Source organism: Poecilia reticulata, linkage group LG3 (assembly GCF_000633615.1).
Source record: "Poecilia reticulata strain Guanapo linkage group LG3, Guppy_female_1.0+MT, whole genome shotgun sequence".
NCBI lineage: Eukaryota > Metazoa > Chordata > Actinopteri > Cyprinodontiformes > Poeciliidae > Poecilia > Poecilia reticulata.
The window spans coordinates 2,953,078-2,974,626 of NC_024333.1; the positions used below are offsets into that span (position 1 = coordinate 2,953,078).

The 21,549-nt window shown below is 37.0% G+C and overlaps 1 protein-coding gene across 1 annotated transcript; it reads left to right on the top strand.

The window, feature by feature from the left end:
• The first annotated feature begins 649 nt into the window (after positions 1-649).
• Positions 650-20,347, top strand: LOC103462233 (adhesion G-protein coupled receptor G2-like). The gene is made up of 14 exons (XM_008404891.2): positions 650-735; positions 3,943-4,058; positions 4,182-4,245; positions 4,353-4,494; positions 4,599-4,712; positions 14,924-15,046; positions 15,157-15,202; positions 15,280-15,371; positions 17,319-17,434; positions 17,654-17,922; positions 17,997-18,087; positions 18,329-18,458; positions 19,583-19,739; positions 20,183-20,347. The coding sequence occupies exons 1-14, from the start codon at positions 728-730 to the stop codon at positions 20,260-20,262; spliced, it is 1,548 nt and encodes a 515-aa protein (XP_008403113.1). The 5' UTR covers positions 650-727; the 3' UTR covers positions 20,263-20,347.
• The last annotated feature ends 1,202 nt before the right edge of the window (positions 20,348-21,549 follow it).

Below are 21,549 nucleotides of genomic sequence, written 5' to 3' on the forward strand. Positions count from 1 at the left end.
TCTCAACAATTATAAAAACATCATTGAATAACTCTGCCTCTTGTCACTTGACTCTAAAAGTGTTTTGTCTTCAGAGACTCAGTAAAATATGGAGAGCTATTTCAGCCAAAATTAAATAAATAAAAGAAAAAGGAAAATAAATTACCAATTGACTTTGTTATTCCTATTTACATTTATTCATTTATACATTCACTTATTTTATTTATTTACTCCTGCATTTATTGCAGTCTGTCCTTTTTTCCATTTTCTTATTTTCCTTATTCATTTATACTTTCCGTTTTCCTTGGGAATAAATAAATAGGAATTAAAAAGCCAATTATTTATTTACTTATTTATTTACCTAATTTTGGCTGACATGGCTCTCCATAGAAATGTGTCTCCACAGTGTTGTACAGATGAGAATAAAACCATTTGCACATGAAATTTGCACATTTGATTAGCAAATAGTGCTAATCAAATGAAAAGCAGATGAATTCCACACAGAGAACTCTTCCTGGATCTTTTTAGGTCCAGGAAGAGTATGCAAATTATCTAGAACATAATGTCATATTTTGGTTTCCTCTTTGTCACTCATTTAAATGTTTCTGGGGGTTTCTGTTTTTGTCCCCAAACAACTTCCTACAGAAGTGTTAATTCCGCCTACCTTCTGCTCTGCTCTGCTTCCTGCTGTCACATTAGTTGCGCTCTGGTATCGTTTCACATAAAACTTTAGCAATATCTCAGCGACATGCAAAGGTAAGGCTACCGTGTTTTTTAATGTTCAGCTTCAAGGACGCTTTTGGTTGTGGTGATGCAGAAATCTGACCTGAGCTGTGCTTGTTGTTCATTAATCTGCACAGGAAAGACCTGCAGCGATGCAGAGGCTTTAATTTGAAGTGTGAAAACTTGCAGTTATTTCTGTTGGAAGGCCATGAAACTATTTTGAGATGTTTCTCTTACTTTTAGCAAAGAAGCTCAAAAACATTTTGAATTATATGTTTAGGAGATCTAGCTGGTGGTGTTAAGTAAAGTGATGGAGCTCATTGAAGACAGAATAATCAAACAGGTTTACACTTGGCCGAGATCTGTGTGTGTGTGTGTGTGTGTGTGTGGGTGTGTGTGTGTGTGTGCGTGTGTGTGTGTGTGTGTGTGTGTGTGCGCGCGCGCGCGCGTGCGTGCGTGTGCGTGTGCGTTTTGTTTGTTAACCTCGACTTGCTGATATTTATTCAGAAATCATTTCCAAAATCCTATTTTTACCACCTTAGTCGTTGATTCTGCTACATATTTTAATCCAAACAGGGACATTGTAACACTGAAGAGGTTTTTTCAATAAGTGAGATTTTAAAACATTTCTAATATTGATTAGCATAGTGTGCGTTGCTAACTGTAAACATCTTGCTCTGTGTGGAGAACAGAAAGCCTCTCCTTCATTCTGAGAAAGACTAATATTTCTAAATCCATTGGTGCTGTAGAGTACAGAAAACCACCACAGCAGTGTGGGTAATATTACATTTTATCTCTCTGTAAAAAGAGATAAAATGACTAAAAATGACATGTTTGGTCATTTGACTGGACTCTTGGCTTCCCTATCACAGAAGGTGTATTTCCTGATTGAATGATTGGTCTTGTTTTTGGTAGCAGCAGCAGATGAACAAATCTCACAGCAGGAAAAATCAATTTCCAGGGAACACCTTTCCAATATGGTCAATTCCCAGCAATCAAGAGCTGGTCACAGATTGTGGCATTTGCTTTTCTCTGTGCCAGGGTTTTTTCTCTCTCTTTTTTTTGCACCCTCAAAAACTACCAAAGATATGATATCAGGGATATCATCTGTTGCTTACCACTGCTTTAGGGGCACAAATTGAGTTTGTCACTAATTATGACTATCTTGGCTTTATTGTAGATAAACAGCTTTCTTATAAAAAGCACATGGCAGATTTGTCATGTACACTGAAGATGGCGATTTTGTTTTATTATCATAATGGATCCTGTTTCTCTCTCAAAGCTAGAAGAAAAGTGGTCTCAGCAACATTCTTACCACTCCTGGATTATGGAGATGTCTTGTATATGACTGCATTGAGCAAATGTCTTCGGTCCTTGGATACTGTGTATTATTGTGCTGTAAGGTTTGTAACAGTCTTACACATCTAAAGCTGAATGGCGTCCTCTAAGCGTACAGAGAAACAATCACTTGATGATCCGGATTTATAAAACTCTACTCCTACATCGATCTGTTATTGCCCCTTCTTTGCGCTCCTACAACATTTTCCTCTTGCATTTTCCACGTTTCCAACAGCAAGAGGGAATCAAGCGTTCAAGTGTGACGGCTCCCACTGCATGTTATCAGCTGCAGTCTGAACTCAGGATGTTGGATCTTATTTCATTGGACTTAATTCGAGCGGTTCTTAATAACATTCAGCGTGATTCTATCAACCAGTGTCATTGCTTTCAAACTCTTTTGTAATTTGTTTTAAACTTGTGCGTATGTTTTAATATGTTTTACGTTTGTGTAACCAGGTTGTTGTGTGTAGCAGATTTCTGCACAGATCCCTGTTTAAAATGAGAATTCAGTGGGGGTTAAACTGGTTAAAGGAAGAAAATTAAAAAATAAATCAGAGGTTTTTCTTGCGGTTTGACTTTGAGCACGGATGGTGGAGCTGACTGAGTGTCACAGACAGATTCTCTCTGAAATTTGCACACCTGTTTGACCCAGTGCAGTGCATGCATTTGCATCTTCATTTGAAAGAGTGCTTGTTAAACTTTGGGCTCATTTTACTCTTTCTGCTGTTTCTCAATAAAATGTTATAATGGATTACTTGTAAAACAGAACAGTTGAAGTTCAGAATATGAGGTCATTCTTGTAAAGTCATCAGCGCAGTCTGCCACGGCCATCTGGATTTAGAGAAGAAATTAAAATTATTTTATAATGGGGTGGCATTCTGACACGACTCAATGGATAAATGTTATGTGAAGGGCAGGCAGCAGCAAAAATACTGAACTTCACTGCAAAAAATGAAAAATACTACCAAGTATTTTTACTGTAGTTTTGAGTGCAAATATCTTAGTATACTTGACATGAGACAAAACTGGCTTAGATGGAACATTTCAGCAAAATATAGCTGAAAGGTATTAATGATAATATCAATAATACTGATTTTAAAAAGTTCTGGTTCCACCGGCAGATTATTTCACTTTTAACATGGGGAAAATGTCTTGTTAAAGGTGAAATAATTTGCGAGAGGAACAACATTTTTTTTTAAATCAGTACTAAGAAATTATTGACTAAAAATGAATTCCACTCTTGTTTTTCTATGATTTTAAAGTTTTGCTTTTACTATGGCATATAACAGAAATCTTGTGGCACAAAGATTAAATTCACAAACCAGAAAATAAATATGATGCAGCTCATGTTTTACAGTGATTAAAAAGTTCAAACTGGGCTTTGTTCAGTGGAATAGTCCTTTACTAATCTGACAATCCAGAAGCTGACTTAATGAATAGTGGAGCATAAAACCCAACTTTTTTGTACTAAAATACCCAGAATGTTATTTAAAAAATAAAAACAAGAAACAGATACATCTTAAAATGTGAACTTCTGAAAGTACGGAATCCTAAAATTGGAAACGTATAGGAATCCTGATTGCTAATTTCCAACAGAACAGATAAAGTCTTTGTTGGTTTATGTTTTTTTTTGCTTGTTTTTTTTCCAGCAGAAATGAGACTAATCCTTAAGTCCAAAAATGTGCATCATCAAATTTGGATCTTTTGCGTTTTCAGTTTTTAGTTCAACCTTTAAGGAGAAATCTAAGGATGAATTTTACAACTTGGGAATGAAACTGAACACATATGGATTTTTTTTCAAGGTTTTCTGTTTCTCTGTGTGTTTCGGACAGAACCTGCTCATTGCCTCTCTGTCCAACACGCAGCTCTTGATTTAAACCAGAACATCTGTGTTTTTGACAGAAAGATGTTCTGGCTCATCCTGTTGGTGGGATTTTATACCATGGATAGTGTGACCCAAGTAAACTGTAAACCCACTGGTTGTTGGGGTGACTGCAACAACTTTAAAAATCGATCAGGTAGGTTGCTTCATTTGCATCATCAAATTGCTCCAAATGGTTACTTTGACTGGGTCATTTGTTATCTGAGGCTCTTTATGTCCACACTTTATTTCATGCATCTTACAATGATCAACTTTACAGTTGCAAAAACTGAATGCTGCATGAAAAGGTACAGCCAAGGGATAACAGAGTGGAACATTTTCAAGTAAGTATTTTCATTCTTTATCATGGACAGAGTCAGTGGGTGTGTGTGGATCAGATAGTGTATCTCTCAGCTGTCCATCTCCATATCCTTTCTTCCTTTTCATTCAGGGCAACTCAAATACTTGAAAGCATTCTGGAGGAAACGGAGGTGAACCATACCACAAACATTTCTGTTCCGTCTTTAGTGGCTCTCTTACAGAAGCCGCCTAACGACTCCAGGAGTATTGAGATATATGCCAACAGCACTCAGGTAAACATGTCTGTGTGTATGTTCTTAACGGACAGATTCACAGTCAGCGGCATGGCGTATTGAGCCTTCAGTGTTTCTCTTGCCGTTTCTGCTTCTGGTTGCAGGCGACATCAGACGTAGACGTGTCCAACAGAGCGGTGAGAGTTCAGCTGCCGGCAGAGCTGCATGCTGGACTGAACAGTAGCATTGTGTTCTGCATGATCCAGATGCCAGGCAATGTGAGACTCGTCTTTTATGTCACTGACAAAGCATGCACTTTTACATTTATTGTGTTTTCACCAAAAAACTGGCGGTTAAAATTGCAACATTTGCTATTTTTTCAGCTGCTGTGTTATGCTTTCACACTGCACTGTGTCAAACTAACCTGGTGTTTCACTGACCTTCATGTTTTAGATGTTCACCTGCTTCAACACACTCAATTCAGATGATTGCAATTCAGCAAAACCCTGTTAATCAGCCATCAGTTGAAATCATGTGTGCTGAAGCAGAGGAATGCCTAAAACATGCAGGGCAGTTTCCCTCGTGGGCCAGGGTTGAAAAAATTAAATTAACAAAACCCTTTAAAAGATTGATTTCCCAAAGTGTCCCCAAAGTGAAAACTGTGAAAATGAGTTTGACACACCAATTACATTTTTTATATTTTGGTAAACTTGTCAAATACATTTAAAATAATGTACACAACCAAGTGCAGGCAAAATTAAACGCGCAAATAGATATACCTGCAGGCAGCATGTAGTTAAGAAAATTAGGTGCTTTACCTATACCACAAGGTTAACTTAACCTGCTTTACAACTGAACCAGTTTCTTAGTATACCCTCCAGGACAGAAAATACAAAGTTTTTGTAAGCCTGAAGTTTCCCCTTCAAGTAAGGTCAGTGCTGAAAATGAGAAAAATAAATAGTCAGTACAGAAAACGCGGCCAACATTAAGAAAAAAAGCCGTTACGATTACTCTACTTCACAAACTATTGGTGCACACAACTGGTCATTATGCAAAAGAAAAACCAGCAATCGGTAGTAGTAGCTACGTAGTCGACCCCCTTCATTGCTTCAATCAGTGCAGCCTTCATTTCGTTAAAATCATCTTCAATCTTGGATGTGAGCGTCACCCGTGACAGCATCTTGGCATTAGGGACAAGGTCTTTGATGAATTCTCTGAATGGCTCCTGCTCGACTACTGAGAAGGGCCGCAGCCCATGTACAACATATTTGACAATGGCCTTCACAACACTCTGAGGAGTCATGGCCAAGGTGTGAGTCAATGTGGCCTGCTTGCTGGCGGGAGTGGGTGGTCCACTGGCCCTTTTGCTCTTTGCTGAATTTCTGAACAATGAATTTTCAGAAATTCAATGCATTTCTGAACATGGTGCGGATGCTTTCTCTGAAAGACCAAAAAAAATAAAAATTGGACACAAATTGACCCACACCCACATTAGTTACAAACACTAATTTCCTTAGGTTGCAATATAAATGCAAACAAAACACACTTAATCTAGTACAATGTTATTTAAGTAAACTGGTTGGTATTGAACATTGGCCATCATGGAAACGTAGCTATTGTGGCGACTGCAAGGTTGGCTAACCTTGGCTTTGCTAAGACAGCAGAAGCACACACAAAGTTTGTTCCAGTTTTAAAGAGTAGCACATGTTAATGGTTTTGAACTTGCATGTCTTTCCTATATTAGTTAAATTTAGTCTAAATTGCTATCGCTATGGCTTCCGTCCCCTCTTGAACAGCGGAGTCTAGGTAGCCTGCTACAGTCAACATTAGGCCTAAGCTAAATACACCACGTGTGGAACTGAAACAATGCCAAACAAAGTTCATTTATACAGGTAACGTTATGCTCAAGATTTCACAATAGTGGCTAGTGACCAAGCTATAGTTACTGAAACAGGAGGATTATAACCATTTCATAAGAAGTTACCTCGATGTGTCTCTTCAAGTTGAACGGGGAGTTTTTGTAAAATAGAATTTTCACATCTTTGGGCAGGCATAACATACACTTCATGCGGTACGACGAATCTTTAACACCCACGAAAGAGTATATTGTGTTTAAATAAGACAATGGGCTCTCATCACCAGCTGGTGGTTCCCCTGGAGCCGTGTCCGACGTAGTTGCAGTCGTTGTGGTCTCCGTCTCCTCCTTCATGTGGCTGCTGCTGATTCTTCTTCTTCTTCTTCTTCTTGGTTTTTATTGGCGGTTGGCAACAAACTTTCAGCAGCATTACCGCCACTTACTGGTATGGAGTGTTGTGGCTCGTGATAATCTATAACCTTTCACTTCATACATAATCCTTACTTTATACTTATGACTAATTTAACACTCTCACATGCATACCTACTTATATTACCCTAATTGCATATAGTTTTTTTTATACCATTCTTTGTTTTTAACACATTCTCTACCATCCTGCCCTAATCAAATTCTATGAAATAACCTTGTTTTTTTTTAAGAAATCGAATAATTATTTGAATATGTTTGCTTCCCAATTCTCTCCTCAAAAATTCTGTTAAATTGAACCTTTTAATCTCTTCACATTCTCTCAACATATATCTTCTATCTTCTTCATATTTATAAACTTTTCACAATACTCACACTTTCCAGTTTTATGCTTCTGGATATTGAAAAGTGAATAATTAAGCCCTGTATGACCAAACCTTAATCTTGTTATTATTCTATCCTCCTTCCTGTTTCTTCTTCCCTTTCTTTTCCGTCCTACAACCTTCTGAATCTTATAAAACCATCTTCCTGTTTCCCCTTCATCCCACCTTCTTTGCCATATTTTCATCAGCTCTTCTTTAGCTTTACTTTTTCCTTCAGACTTACTCGTCTTAACTGTAAAACTGATGGGACTATGAATTGCCTTCTTTGCCATTTTATCGGCTTTCTCGTTTCCTACTACCCTTATATGTGCTGGAACCCACACAAATGTAACTACTAACCCCATATTTTGTAATCTATATAGTGTATGATATATTCATAATAATTTGTCTCTCCTACAATCCGTATTATAATATTTTATACTTGTTAAAGCCGAGCTTGAATCAGAGCAAATTATTGCTTGCATTGGTTTTACTTCCTCAATCCATTGTAAAGCCAATAGAATTGCTAACATTTCACCTGTATAGATTGATAGCCCATCCGTAATTCGCTTCCCTATATTCAAATTGAATTCTGGAATTGTACATGCTATTCCTATTTTTCCTTCAATTTGTGATGCATCTATATATTTGGACATAACTATAGTAATCATTTATATGTGATTGCACTGAGTATCTATCTATACCATTTGATTTGTCTTGTTTCTTAACTATTAAAGACAAATCGACTGTGGTTTCTGGCAGCATCCAGGGTGGTATAACTGATGTTGGATCTGTTTGACTAATTTCTAAAGTATCCATTTTAAATTCCTTAACGTCTTTTCCAATTGTTCATCCATAACTCCTCATCTCTTTCTTTTCCTTTTCCCAGCATGATTTTAAAATTTCCCGGGTTGGATGTTCACATTTATGCCCCATCAAATTTAACCAATAATTAATTMYKAATTTAGATCTCCTCAGATCTAGTGGCATTTCTCCCATTTCTACTTCTAATGCTGTTGTTGGCGTTGTTTTCAAAGCTCCCGTACATAATGTGTTGAATACTGTCTAATTTATCCAGATGAGTTTTAGCTGCTGGCCTGTAAACTAAACATCCAAAATCAAGGTCCGATCTTATCGTCCCTGTTTTAATCTGTTTTAACTCTTGTCTGTCTGCCCCCCAATCATTACCAGCCAAACCAAACATCTTAATATATTCAATTTTTTCTTACATTTATCTACAATCTTTTGGATGTGGATACTCCACTTTAATTTCTCATCAAACCACAACCCCAGAAATKTTATACTCTTTACCTGTTCAATTTTTTGATTATATAACTTTAATTCTATTACCTCGTTTAAATTTTTTTTGAGAAAAAACAATTACTTTCGTTTTATCCACTGAGAATTTAAATCCCCATTGCAATGCCCACAGATATCAACAATGACCTTTTGTATTTTTTTCCCTATAAACTCCATATTCTTCCCTCTTTTCCATATGGCTCCATTATCTGCGAAGAGTGAGCATCCCATGTCCCTTCCAGCATTTTTAAATATGTCATTAATCATCACAGAAAACAATAAAGGACTTATAATGCTCCCCTGTGGCGTACCATTTTCCACTACATATTTACCTGAAACTACCTCTCCAATTTTTACCTGTAATTTCCTGTTTGTTAGAAAGTCTTTAATCCATTCATATATTTTYCCTTTAATCCCCAATTTGTATAATTTAATTAATAAACTCTCTACCCACATCATACCATATGCTTTTTTAATATCAAAAAATACAGCCACTACACTTTGTTTACTTGAGCTCTTCTTACTTCATGCTCAAGACATAACGTTGGGTCATTAGTGCTCCTCCCTTTACAAAAACCACTTTGATAAAAAGGAATGCATTTCTAATTATTTAAATAATACACTAATCTATTATTAATCATTTTTTCCATTATTTTACATAAGTTTGAAGTTAATGCTATTGGCCTATAACTTTCTGGTTTTGAATGATCTTTTTCTGGTTTAGCTATCGGTACTATAATGATTCCTTCCATAACTCTGGTAATTTTCCCTCCTCCCAGATTTTATTAAATAGTTTTAATATTATAACTTTTGATTTATCACTTAGTTGACTCATCATTCTATACCAAATTTTATCTTTACCTGGCGCCGTATTTTGGGTCTTTTTAAGCACACAATTTAATTCCACTTTGGTAAATTCAACATTCAAAAAATTATTTACCTCTTCTTCACTCTCCATTAAATTTTTATACTTGACAGTATTTTCTCTTCCTTTTTTTCCTTCTTCGCTAATGTTATTTGTACTATGAATCTTATTAAACGATCTTGCCAATACCTCCGCTTTATCCTCATCTCTAATTATATCCATATTCTCTTCTTTTAATACAGGGTAATCAAACTCTTTTTTAATTCCATTCATTTTTTAAATTACTTTCCAAATCTTCTCAACTTTTGTATCTCTCCCTATTGTACTACAAAATTTCCTCTAATAATCTCTCTTAGCTTTCTTAATAGTCCTCCTAACTACCTCTTGCTTCCTTTTATAATCAATTAAGTTCATATATATTGGGTTAAGTTTTAATACCTTAAAGGCTTTATTTCTTAATTTAATTGCTTCCTTACACTCACTTGTCCACCATGGCCCCCTTTTCTTATCATTAATACTCCCTGACTTCTTAATAGAATCTTCAGCTGCATATGTAATTATCTTTGAGATACTTGCATTCACTTCGTTTATATTTATATTAAAATCTACCTTTTCTAAATATATTTCACACAAGTATCTAAACTTACTCCAATCTGCCTTATTAAAGTTCAATCTTTCCCCTCTATTTTTATACTTATTTCCAATAATTCCTACCCTTGTAGTTAWAGGATAATGATCACTACCTACCGTTGTTTCTTTATCAACCGACCATTCACAGATACCAGCTATATCATTTGATACTATTGTTAGATCTAAAGTTGATTCCATCCCTGTTCTTAAATTAATTCGTGTACCCTTTCTCTCATTAATACATATTAAATTTTTTGTTTCCATCACTCCTTCTATAACCTGTCCATTTTTATCATTACTATTTCCCCAGTGTACTTTTTGTATCGAAATCCCCACACCAAATTACTCTCCCTTCCAAATGATCTAATAATTCCTCCATTACTTCAACCGATAATGATTTACATGGATTATAGAAATTTATTATTTTAAATTTACTTTCCTGCACCCATACCTCAATTACTATAAATTCTAGTTATTTTCCCTTTCCTATAACCTGATATTGTATCCCTTGTTTTATAAATATTCCACAATCCTCCCCCCCCCCCCTCCCCTCTTCTCTATCTCTTCTTACCAACATATCCTCCAATCACAAAATCTAAGGTTAGTTTTAACCAAGTTTCTTGTACACAAATTATATCTGGTTGGACTTMAAGTTCGTCAATWTATCYTTTAAATTCCTGACCATTGGCTAACAGRCTCCTAGCGTTCCATTGAAGTATTAACATAAACTACTTTCACTTGTTGCTTCCAACTTCTTATCCACCTAGTTTTTTATTTATTTCTTCCCATGTACCTTTCTTAAATCCCAAGAAGTTTTCAGCTCCTTTCACTATTATTTTAATCTTCTCGGTTTTGTGCTTAGCTTGATCAGTACAGTTGATGACATACGCTATGAATAAAACCAGATTTTCCCCTGAGTACGAGACCTTATCTTCTGGTAGTATTTTGGGTTGCTGAATAGTTTGATCTCTTTGTTCAATCACTCTTTTTTCTGCTCCTTCACACTTTTTACAGCTTCAGCGTAGCTTATATTTTTAGATGTTTTAATTTGCACTATTTCTTTAGCCCTCTTCCTTACCTCGCATCCTCCGTACGTAACCCTATGATTTCCCCCACAGTTACAACATTTCTCCTCTACATTTTCCTTGCATTCTTCAACTTTATGATCTTCCCCACATTTTGGGCATCTCTGCTTACCTTTACACACTGCCGCAATTTCACGTACCTTTGGCATTTATAACACCGAAGTGGTGGAGGTATATAAGGTCTGACTTTGAAACTTATATATCCTATTTTTATATTCATTGGCAACTCTTTACCTTCAAACTCCACTAGGATTGACATACTCCCCACTCTCTCACCGTTCACAGTTTTTAACAGCCTTTTCATATTAGCCACCTTTGCTCCAACTATATTTTTCTTAAGTTTTTCCAGATCCCCCTCTAGGGGGATCCCATATATCACCCCTCTAATTTTTTTATTTTCTCCCAACAATTTTTTTCTCCAGCACTTCTCTTTTACACATGTTATCCACCTTAATATTTTTGCTCTATATCCTTACATTCTATCAACAGACTTCCGTCTCTCAAGATTTTTACCATTTCGACTTCTCCTATTTTCTTCTTAATTTCTTTTGACACCCCTATTGGGCTGATTTTCTCCTGCTCTTCCTCATTCTTAAGTTTCAGAATTATTTTAAATTTCTCATTCACTACTTTTCTCCCAACCACCCTCTCCTGCTCTGAACTGCTTCCTTCCAGATCCCATTTACTTCCTTGACTTTCTCTGACTTCCTTTCCGTCATCTAAACTAAATCTTCTTCGTCCTCTTCCTCTCCCTCTTCCCACTGGCGTCCACCCTTCATATTCCCCTTCTTCTTCAGTACTTATCTCCATTTCCATCCGAACCATTCACATACCAGTTTATGCAATAAACCGCCTTTTCCACCATCCAATTTTTGTGTGGTTTTGATCTTTCGTTCAAAATTATCCTCCTCCTCCTCCCAACTTTTGAGCCGCGGCTGCTGATTGCAAGACTTGCTTTGTGTTTAATGGGAGAAGCGAAACAGGTGTATCCTGTTGGTGGTGATGAACAAGCCCAGGCAAGTATTCTACCGACTTTGTTGCAGTCAATCAGTAGGTGGGGTCAAAAAAACTAGCGTTTCTCTCTCTCGCTTTTTTGTAACGAGTAACTAAGCCCCACATTGAAAATGTATCGGAGTAGAAGTATGCAATTAAGTTCGGAAATATAGTGAAGTAAAAGTGAAAGTTATCAAAAAATTTTATACTCGAGGAAAGTATGAAGTACTCCAAAATTTACTTGTAATAAAGTAGTGAAGTGTTTTTACTTCGTTACTATACAACACTGCTCGTTCTAAACCGGATAAGAACCTGCAGCAAAGCTGGCAACCAGATGATGCACATATATAGGGCAGTGATTTTGTTTAAAATAAACAAATAGGGAGAAACAACAATTCTTTCTTAATGTGAGATTTTGAAGTTGAAGTTTGAAGTTTTTCCAACTTCAAAATATTGCTTCTCGAGATGGTGAATATATTTTTACTATCGTATTTTCCGCACTATAAGGCGCATAGAATAGACGCTAGAGGCTGGAGTTACATTATGCATCCACTAGATGGAGCTTCACTAAACGGAATGTCAACAAAACAGTCCGACTCCGGTCAGGGAGGTGAGCTTTCCGCGACTGGGAAGGTGCGTGGGCAGACGTGGTGCTAAATGACCTGCAGACGACCTGATTCTAGAACAGTGTTTCTCAACCTTTTTCGGGTCAGCGCCTCCCTAGACTTTATCCAGGTCCCTCACCGCCCCCCACCAAAAAATGTGTAGGCTACTTTGCACTGACAATTATTTTATTATTAATGTTAATATCATTATTGTAGATGTTTTGAATCGGCGCACCGATTATGTTTTCCCGTACACTTCAGCGCGCCTTACGCTCCTTCACCTTGCGCACATAACGGGGTAAATGTAGCGAGTTTTGCCCTAAACGTAGCGGCGTCTGGAGGAGGGGGGTTGGGGGGCTGGGAGGGAGGCGAGCTTTGTTTCGACGCTCCTTCGTGGGGGGGCGCCGATTTATGTTTTCGCATCCACCTGAATAATGTGTAGTTGCGCCCCTGCCCATGGCACTTAAACAATATTATTTTACCTTTTATTTGGAAATAGTGTCTGTTTATTCTTGCCATACAGTCCTCTGTATTAATTATTGCTCTAAAGGTCTTGCCATACCAGTTTATTCCTCCGTATTTACTTTAGTTTCTTAGTTTATTCTTGCATTTTGTTCTTCATTCATTTCCATTTAGTTTCCTTTGATTATTATTATCCTCTCTTGGTTTATTGTTATGTCCACTTTAGTTTCTTTCCTGTTGCTAGATTTATTTTAACGTTTATTGACCATCAGTAATCTTCACTCATCACCTGCTGCGCCTCCTAATCGTCATGTTTTTCACATCATGTGTTGATTTTTCACTGTTCAGTGTCGGATTCTGTGTTTTTATGCCATAATTCACATCTAGTTCGTCGCTCCGTTTTGCCCGCTTCTCGTGTTTCAGAGTTTTGCGCAATGTGCTCGGCTTTTTTCTTTTTTTTTAAACTCCCTGGTGCAGGGCGGTTGGGAAGCCTATCGATGGGGAAAAGGCAGAATAACATAAACCTTTTAAAACAACGGAAACAATTTCGGTATTCTGATTATTGAAATTTAAAAGTGCTGTGTTGTTCTATCACCCCGTCTCATGTCGGACCACTTACAGCTCCGGTGTTAACGCTATAAAATGAACGCTCTCTATATCACCCATGGAGGGATTTCTTTATTTTAATGGGTTCATTTTTCAGAAGGATACAAAGTCAGGGTATCGTGATTTTAGTAATTACATGTTTATAAGAACGATTTTCTGTTGTCCTTCCATGGTAGCGGGCAGCCTACAAACGGAAATAAAACACTTTTTTAATGTAAATTGCTGCTTTGACATGATCACAGAACTGCCAAAACATGTAGCCTACGTAAATACCAGACAAAATGAATCACATCAGCGTCATCAGCCGGTGTAACGCTGAACTGATGCGGAGYGGAGCTGCGCCATGAAGCTACAAACACTGAATAGAAGAAGAGCTGCCATCGATACAGTTGCAGCTAAGCATGATTTAATGTTACACAATACAGTTTTACCAAGTTGCTCAAAGTCTAAACTGGTATTGTTGTGGATTTATGGTGTAAAGTTTACCTTCGACTAAACGCCCCCCAAAGGCATCCCAGCGCCCCCCTTTTGTAAAAATGTCCGCCAGCGCCCCCTGCCGTCCTCTGAACGCCCCCTGGGGGGCGGTACCACCCACGTTGAGAACCGCTATTCTAGACAGTTGGTAGGTATATAGGTCAGTCAAACTTTATAAACAAACAAGCGTTCTGACAACTATTCCAGCATGCACCGTGCGCTTCTTCTTCTATGGGGGAAAATGAAGTCAGTGGCTGATTACCATAGTTGCTAGACCTGTTGTGGCTCAATATCGGTCCATATATAATCCGCACCGGATTATAAGGCGCACTGTCGGCTTTTGAGGAAATTGAAGGTTTTTAGGTGTGCCTTATAGTGTGGAAAATGCGGTACATTTTTAACAGTGGTTAAAAATTTCATTAAACTGATGAACATTTCTGTTCATGCACCCTCTCAAGAAAAAAAAATAAAAAATTGAGCTCAGGCTGAAATTTTTTTCGTCTTTTTTTTGCTTAGATAAATATAAGATAGGAGTGTACACAGTGGTTTTGGTGTAGGGCTCTGGTTTGACATTCAGGAAGTCGGTGTGCATTTGCTTGGGGGGAAGGGAGATGTGTCATTTATTTCAAATTATATCCTAGACTAAGTTTTCACATTATAATAATCTGTTGCTACGGACAAAATCTATCTCTGGTAACCGTTATCAGAATTCTGACAAAACCCCAACAATTACAAATTTCACCTGCAAATGATGCAAAATGACACATGGTACATCATTATTTTTTTGACAATAACAATTTAAAACAAAAGTTGATTTCATTTTGCAGATTTCACTGCCAGACTTGCAGAACCTGTCCGATAACAGGCTCGTTGGCGTCAGCGTCGGCAGGAATGTCGCCGGACTCAAGCAACGCATCAACATCACTATGAGCATTGCATCAGCCATAAACGTAACTGATTTTATTCCCCTGCCCTTATCACAAAGCTGCAAGTTATGTGGCAATATGTTGCAGGAAGGAAGATAATAATATCATCTAAAGCAGAAATAATGTTGTTTAAGGAATCCCTGAGACCCGAGTGTGTGTTCCTAAATACAACATCTGGTAGTGAGTAGCCACCAGTCATCGCTCGGTTCAGTTCTGATGTCCTGATGTGGTCAGTATGACAGGTTTCTCTCTCTCAGACGTTAGCTCACAGGGCTGTGAAATGGTGGAATCCACCCCGACGTACATCACCTGTTCCTGTGACCATCTCACATACTTTGGTGTGCTCCTGGTAGGAAACACTTTTTGTTTTTTTAATTTCATGAACAAAGGTTGTGTAGACCACAAAAGTTCAAGTTTAACCGTTGTGTCATCATCTCAGCTCTTTGTCTTAACAAAGACAAAGACAGGAGCAGGACTGCTCCTCTCACTGAGATAGTAACAATGACTTTATGACCTTTTGCCATAAAATCCTTAACACGACTTGGCGCTATAAGTTTTTCAGCTCCAAAATCAGAATTTAATTTTTGACTCATTTCAGACATACATTCTTAGATATTTTATATATTCATTGCACATTAAGGGAGATATTTCATGATTTTTTTTCTTTTTTACTATTTCAATGATTATGGCCAACAGACAATGAAACCCTAAATTCAGTGCTTTAGAATATTTTAATATTATGGAATGTGTGTGATTATTTACTGACTTTAAAATACTGTTGTTAGTTTATAAATCACTGAACATTAAAGATCTGCTGCTGTTGTTTCAACCTTCCAGAACCTCTCAGGTCTTCTGGTTCTGGTTCTGCTCTGCATCCCCAGAACCAAAACATCCGAAACACTGAGTTTCTTTAAATAAAGGCCAGCTGTTTAAAGTTGCTTTTGAACCATAATAAATGAAACATTGACCAAAACATAAAATTTGTATTGATGATTTTTATGACTTCATCTAACAAAATCTAATGTTACTGGTTTCTGAACCTGGTGACTGTATGATGTTTTCTTATTCTTGTGTTTTCATGATGTAATGAACTTTGAGCTGCCTTGTTGCTGAAATGTGCTACACAAATGAACTGGATTGATTGCATGCCATTGTGAATACATATATTTGCTTATTATTACCTTCAACAAACCATTCTATCTGAAAAAATGTGAACTATAGAGTGGAGTTGAGCTTTTTGTTATATACAAAGAATTGCACATACTCCAATATACCAGTAAGGGGAGCTATTTCACATCAATTGAGTAAATGTTAACTGGACTTGAAAGCAGGAAGAGGAAGAGATGCCTCAGTAAATGATAGACATAAACGTAATGGTACCATTGATTCCTTGCACAGACGTCTGATTCATGCTGTTGTTTTTTAAAAATGCATTTCAATTTAACTATGCAAACCTAGATGATTTTATCTGGATGAGTCCAGATGAGCGGTTGATCATTATTTCTTATGCAGCACTTACATGATTAAACAAAAATAAAACCAAAAAAAAGATGGGTTGAAATTATTCAGAACTAAAACCAGAGGTGTATTGATTTTATCCATGTAAAGCTTATATGTTCAACTTAATAGAGTATTTATGTTTTTTTTTATTGTTATTTGGGTTCTTTGATGTAATGTTTTCATAAATACAATGTAATTTAAATGAATACCTCCTTATGACAGACAAAGGTAGCAATGCAAATTGTCACTGGGATGTTAGAAATTCAAACTATAAAAATATTGAAATTAAATTCCTGTATTTTAATGCCAATAATTTCTGTGACCATTTTGTGAAGTTTATGTCAGCTAAAAATGTTAGAGTGCATGTAAAAGGTAAAAGGTAAAGGTCATTTTATTTATATAGCACATTTTCAGCAACAAAGCAATACAAAGTGCTTTACAGGATTTAAAAGGAAATACAAGCAAAATAACAAACCAAATAAAGACCAAAAGAAGAAAAAAGATAATAATGTTGAAATAAACTAGATACTCCTATTCAGGGTTGGTAGATAAGTATCAGTAAGTGTTCTCTGGTCTTATCCCTTTTCTGGGTTGAGAGAGTAGGAGTCTACAAAGTAGTTGCTAAGGTAGTTTTTCTGGTTTCCAAGTTCTAATCCCTGTTCTGTGTTGCTAAATAAGTGTAAGTAAGTAAGTAAATATTCTCTGGACTTCTGGGTTGCTAGATAAGTATAAGTAAGTACGTACCATACATACCACATAAAATGGTCAACAGCTGAACGTATTTTTTTTTCCGCAGGTGTCTGTAGACGTCCCACCCAAAGACGCTGAGATCTTGTTCTACATCACCTACATCGGCTGTGGTATCTCTCTGCTTGCTCTGGTCGTCACTGTTGGTCTCTTCATCACAAACAGGTACTGCGTTCATTGAACAGCCTCCAGTCTTTTTGTCAGTTATTGTTTCATGAATACCTGCTTGGTGAGGTGTGGTATTATTAGTGTTGTCAATCGATTAATTTGTTCTCTGTAGATGGTAAAGACTCTCAATTTAGCAATCATTTGTGTCCTGACTTTTGTACAACTCAGTTTGGCTATGAAATTTGTTCAGCTGTTCTCGTTTTCTGTGTCTGACAGAAAACTCAGAGGAGACGATTCCAAGAAGATCCACATCAGCCTGGCAGTCGCTCTGATCCTTCTCAACGTTCACTTCCTCTCCAGCCAGGCGGCCGCAACGTCGTCCTCCACCGAGCTTTGCCGTTACGTAGCTCTTCTTCTTCACTACTCCCTGCTGGCCTCTTTTACATGGATGGGCTTGGAAGGCTTCCACCTCTATATCCTATTGGTCAAAGTCTTCAACATCTATGTGAAGAGATACCTGCTGAAACTCAGTGTGGTGGGATGGGGTGAGTGGCATCGTCTGAATCTGGACGTTAAATGTCTGCAGGTCTAAGCTAACATACCAGTTGTTGTGTTTCAGGTCTTCCAGCGGTCATTGTGTCAGTGGTGGTGATCATAAACAAAGACACATACGGTCGTACCTCTGTGGACTCGTCCAATACTACTGAAGTGTAAGAAAAACACATGCTAACTGCTTTGCAGCTACTTTTTGGCTCTGTTGTGTTTGCACATTTCAACACAATCAGTGAGTGAAACCAACTAACTCAACTTGATGTTTTCCTTAAACTCAGAACTTGCGTCGTCTTTTTGTTACACTTTCAGTCTCCTCGATAGATTTGATTACAGTCTGCATTTTTATTTTGTATATGAAAAACTTTAAAAATAAACTTTCTTTGCTCCCTTTTTGTGTAGCTGCTATATAACCGATGACAATGTGAAGATGGTGACCACGGTGGGAATGTTTGTCTTGGTGTTCATCTTTAATGTGATCATGCTTGGAGTGGTAATCAAATGGTTCATGGGGCTGTACTTTCACAAACAGGTAATTGTCACATAGCTACATTGCATGTACAACCAACAGATTGCCTATGCCTTACAGGTGTTGCCAGTAAAAGTTATTATCCAACTGTTATCAACATGTGACGTCGTCTGATGAAGTACGATGTAAATAATAATGTTCCCTAAAGGTCTGGTAAGCTCGAGGTTCTGCCGAGACTCTTATTTATTGTGTTGCCCTGCTGACAGAGGCAACATTCAATAAACCTACAGCCTAGTCCATACACAGCCACATATTTGAGAAAGCAAATATATTTTTATGCGCGTTGGTCTTGATAAAAAACTGAATTTATAGATGGAGATGATTGAGGCAATGAAATGTGATACAGGTTCAACATCCAACATCATGGATCCAAAGCAATTTCCATTTTCACTCCCAAGTCTGAACAATCACAGCTTGTTGACATGTAAATATGTTTGAAGGGAAATCTTGAAAGTTGGGCTAAATTTCAGCGTTGTATTTGTGATAAACAGAAAACTGCTACCAAAAGATGTGTGGCATTGTGGTGGAGCAGACTGCAGTTAAATAAACTTCTTGAACAGTTTTAGTCTTAAATCTTCTGTCTGTAGTTGGTGTTTTGTAATCAGAAAGGGCAATCTTAATAAAAAAAACATCCTAAGGAGGTGTGAAATATAAATGTGACCAATCATCTAAATCAAATCAAAATCAAATCAAATTTAATTTGTATTGCACATTTCAGCAGCAAGGCATTTCAAAGTGCTTTACATAATAAAAATAAAAATAAAAACAGAGAATGAGAGAGATTTAGAAAAAGATTAAAAAAAGATAAAAACATTATTAAAAGTAAAGATAAAAACATTATAACATTGATCCACGTGAAGACTTGCCCTTATCGGGTCTCGAACAGAGTTTTAGCAGAGCGACATCTTGCAAGGATTCTCAAACCTCAGAGTTTTAGCAGAGCGGATTTAGGTGGATTTGGAACGGTGCTTTAAACCAGATTACCCAACTCAGAGACCTAAGATGATTCCCTCAATACCAATCTAGCACAAAGTTACAGATTGTTACATCAGGATCTCTTCTATTTTTTGCATTAACTTTAAACTACTGTGTTTTTTCTCTCTCTCTGTTCATGTTTGGTTAATCAGCGCAGACAGAGTGAACGAAATGCAGCCAAGAATAACATTTGCACGCTGCTGGTCCTCATTGTTCTGCTTGGTCTGACCTGGGGCCTGATCTTCTTCTCTCTGGGCCAAGTGAACACTCCTGTCCTCTACATCTTCTGCGTTGTGAACTGTCTTCAAGGTCAGCATTGTAAAAACTGATCTCTTTACTGCTGGGACATTCCAGCAAATACATCTACAGGATGAATTAGCCCATAAGTCAAGATAACAGATCATTTTTTTTGAGGTCATGGGTAACAGTGGGCATAATATAAAATCACATCCAAATACTTCGTTATTATTACATGTTTTTTTATTGAAATTGCTCATCCAGAAGCAGGAAGTTAACACTCATTCTGGTTCTTTTGGATGATAAGTGTTCCAAAGTGAACAATCACATGTATTGTGACCCTCTAGAGTTTATGGAAACACTCATTAGCTTTATTGTAGTTCTACTGCACCATAGTTCATTTCTGTGTGTTAATTCTGACACAATTCGGTGGTTTCTTAGTGACCTTAGAGCTTCACCTCCTGCTCTCTGTGGACAATCTGAGCTCATTTTCTCTCTCCTTTGTGTTTTTCTAGGTTTCTTCATCTTCTTTTACTTTGTGTTGACTCTGAAAAACACCAAAGACTCAGCTACCATGCAAAGCACTGATATATAGAGTCACAGCCCCAAAACCTGAACCAAGAGGAGGGGCAATATGTTTGGGGGATTTTCACTCTAATGCTACTTCAGATCTTGTTTTTAAAGTGTAAAATTTACTTTGTTTTTTTTTTTTGGTTGTTTTTTTTTTTGCTTTTGATCATGTTATAATGTTATTCCTTCATCAAAAACATACATGGAGTGTTTCTTTGATTCTTCCATGCATATTTGAGAAATCCTTTAGTCTCCATGGCAACCACTCAGCTGTGCAAAGCACTTGCAGGGACCTAGCTCCGCCTTCGAGGACGAAGCTCCTCCTCAGAGCTGCAGTTTCCAAGCTTCCACCTCACGGAGCAGCCCTCCTTTGGACTCCCCCACTCAGCTCTTTCAAACTAGCCAGCAGCAATTAGCAAACGCCTGGTGGAACTGCACATCTGCTAAGCTCATTATACGATATAATAACACTGGTAAAAACGTTGTTAAAGGGTTAATAGAGGAGCCAATTTCAAAGTGTCAAATTACAAAGTCAAATTTCTTTTAAGTCATATAGACATGTACAGCATTTTCATAACAACCGAAGGCAACATAGTTACTTGCTATAAAATGGTTATACTGTATGGCTAGAAAACACAAAATATTTCCTCTTTAATGTAACATATTGTACAATAGAAAGTAAGCCTTCTTCATAGTGACTACTCCTAACTGATATTTTTTTTAAATTAATTTTTAATTGATTTTTCTTTTTAAGTTTGTGGTAAGTCCTGCCATGGATTTCTTTCTTTGAAAAGAGAAACCTATTATTACCAAAGGAAAATACCATTATACAGGGTGTAGAGTTTATCTTATGCAAATCCCACATAAACACTCTTCATTGTAGCAGCATAACAGACCAAGTGAAAAGCTGGAAGCTTTATGATCAATATGAGGAACAAACATCTACATTATTGCAATGCAGGTGAATATGTTACATATTCATATGTAACATGTATGAATGTTACATATGATGCAGTTGTAAAACTGCATTAAACAGATGATTTTGTAGTAAAGAAACATTTCTTTTGAAAAATGAAGACAATAAGTTTAAAGTTTTACATAAAAGACCGTCTATAGCTCATTTCTGCATAATGTAGACAAATATTCCTCTAGTTATTCTTTTTTTTAAATGATGGCATATAATTATTAGTATTTTAGGTTTTTGTATATATCTGATGTAGTTTGGTTAGTCTTTACAAGATTTACTCACTTATCTCTTAAAAGGCTGTTACATTTTGGACTTTAGTCGTGGAAAACTGTCTTAAGCATAAAG

Excerpts from the sequence above, each read along its gene's own strand:
- LOC103462233 (XM_008404891.2), top strand. Across the intron at positions 4,246-4,352 it reads ACAGAGTGGAACATTTTCAA|GGCAACTCAAATACTTGAAA; the intron begins GTAAGTATTTTC and ends CTTTTCATTCAG. Across the intron at positions 18,088-18,328 it reads TCGTCCAATACTACTGAAGT|CTGCTATATAACCGATGACA; the intron begins GTAAGAAAAACA and ends CTTTTTGTGTAG.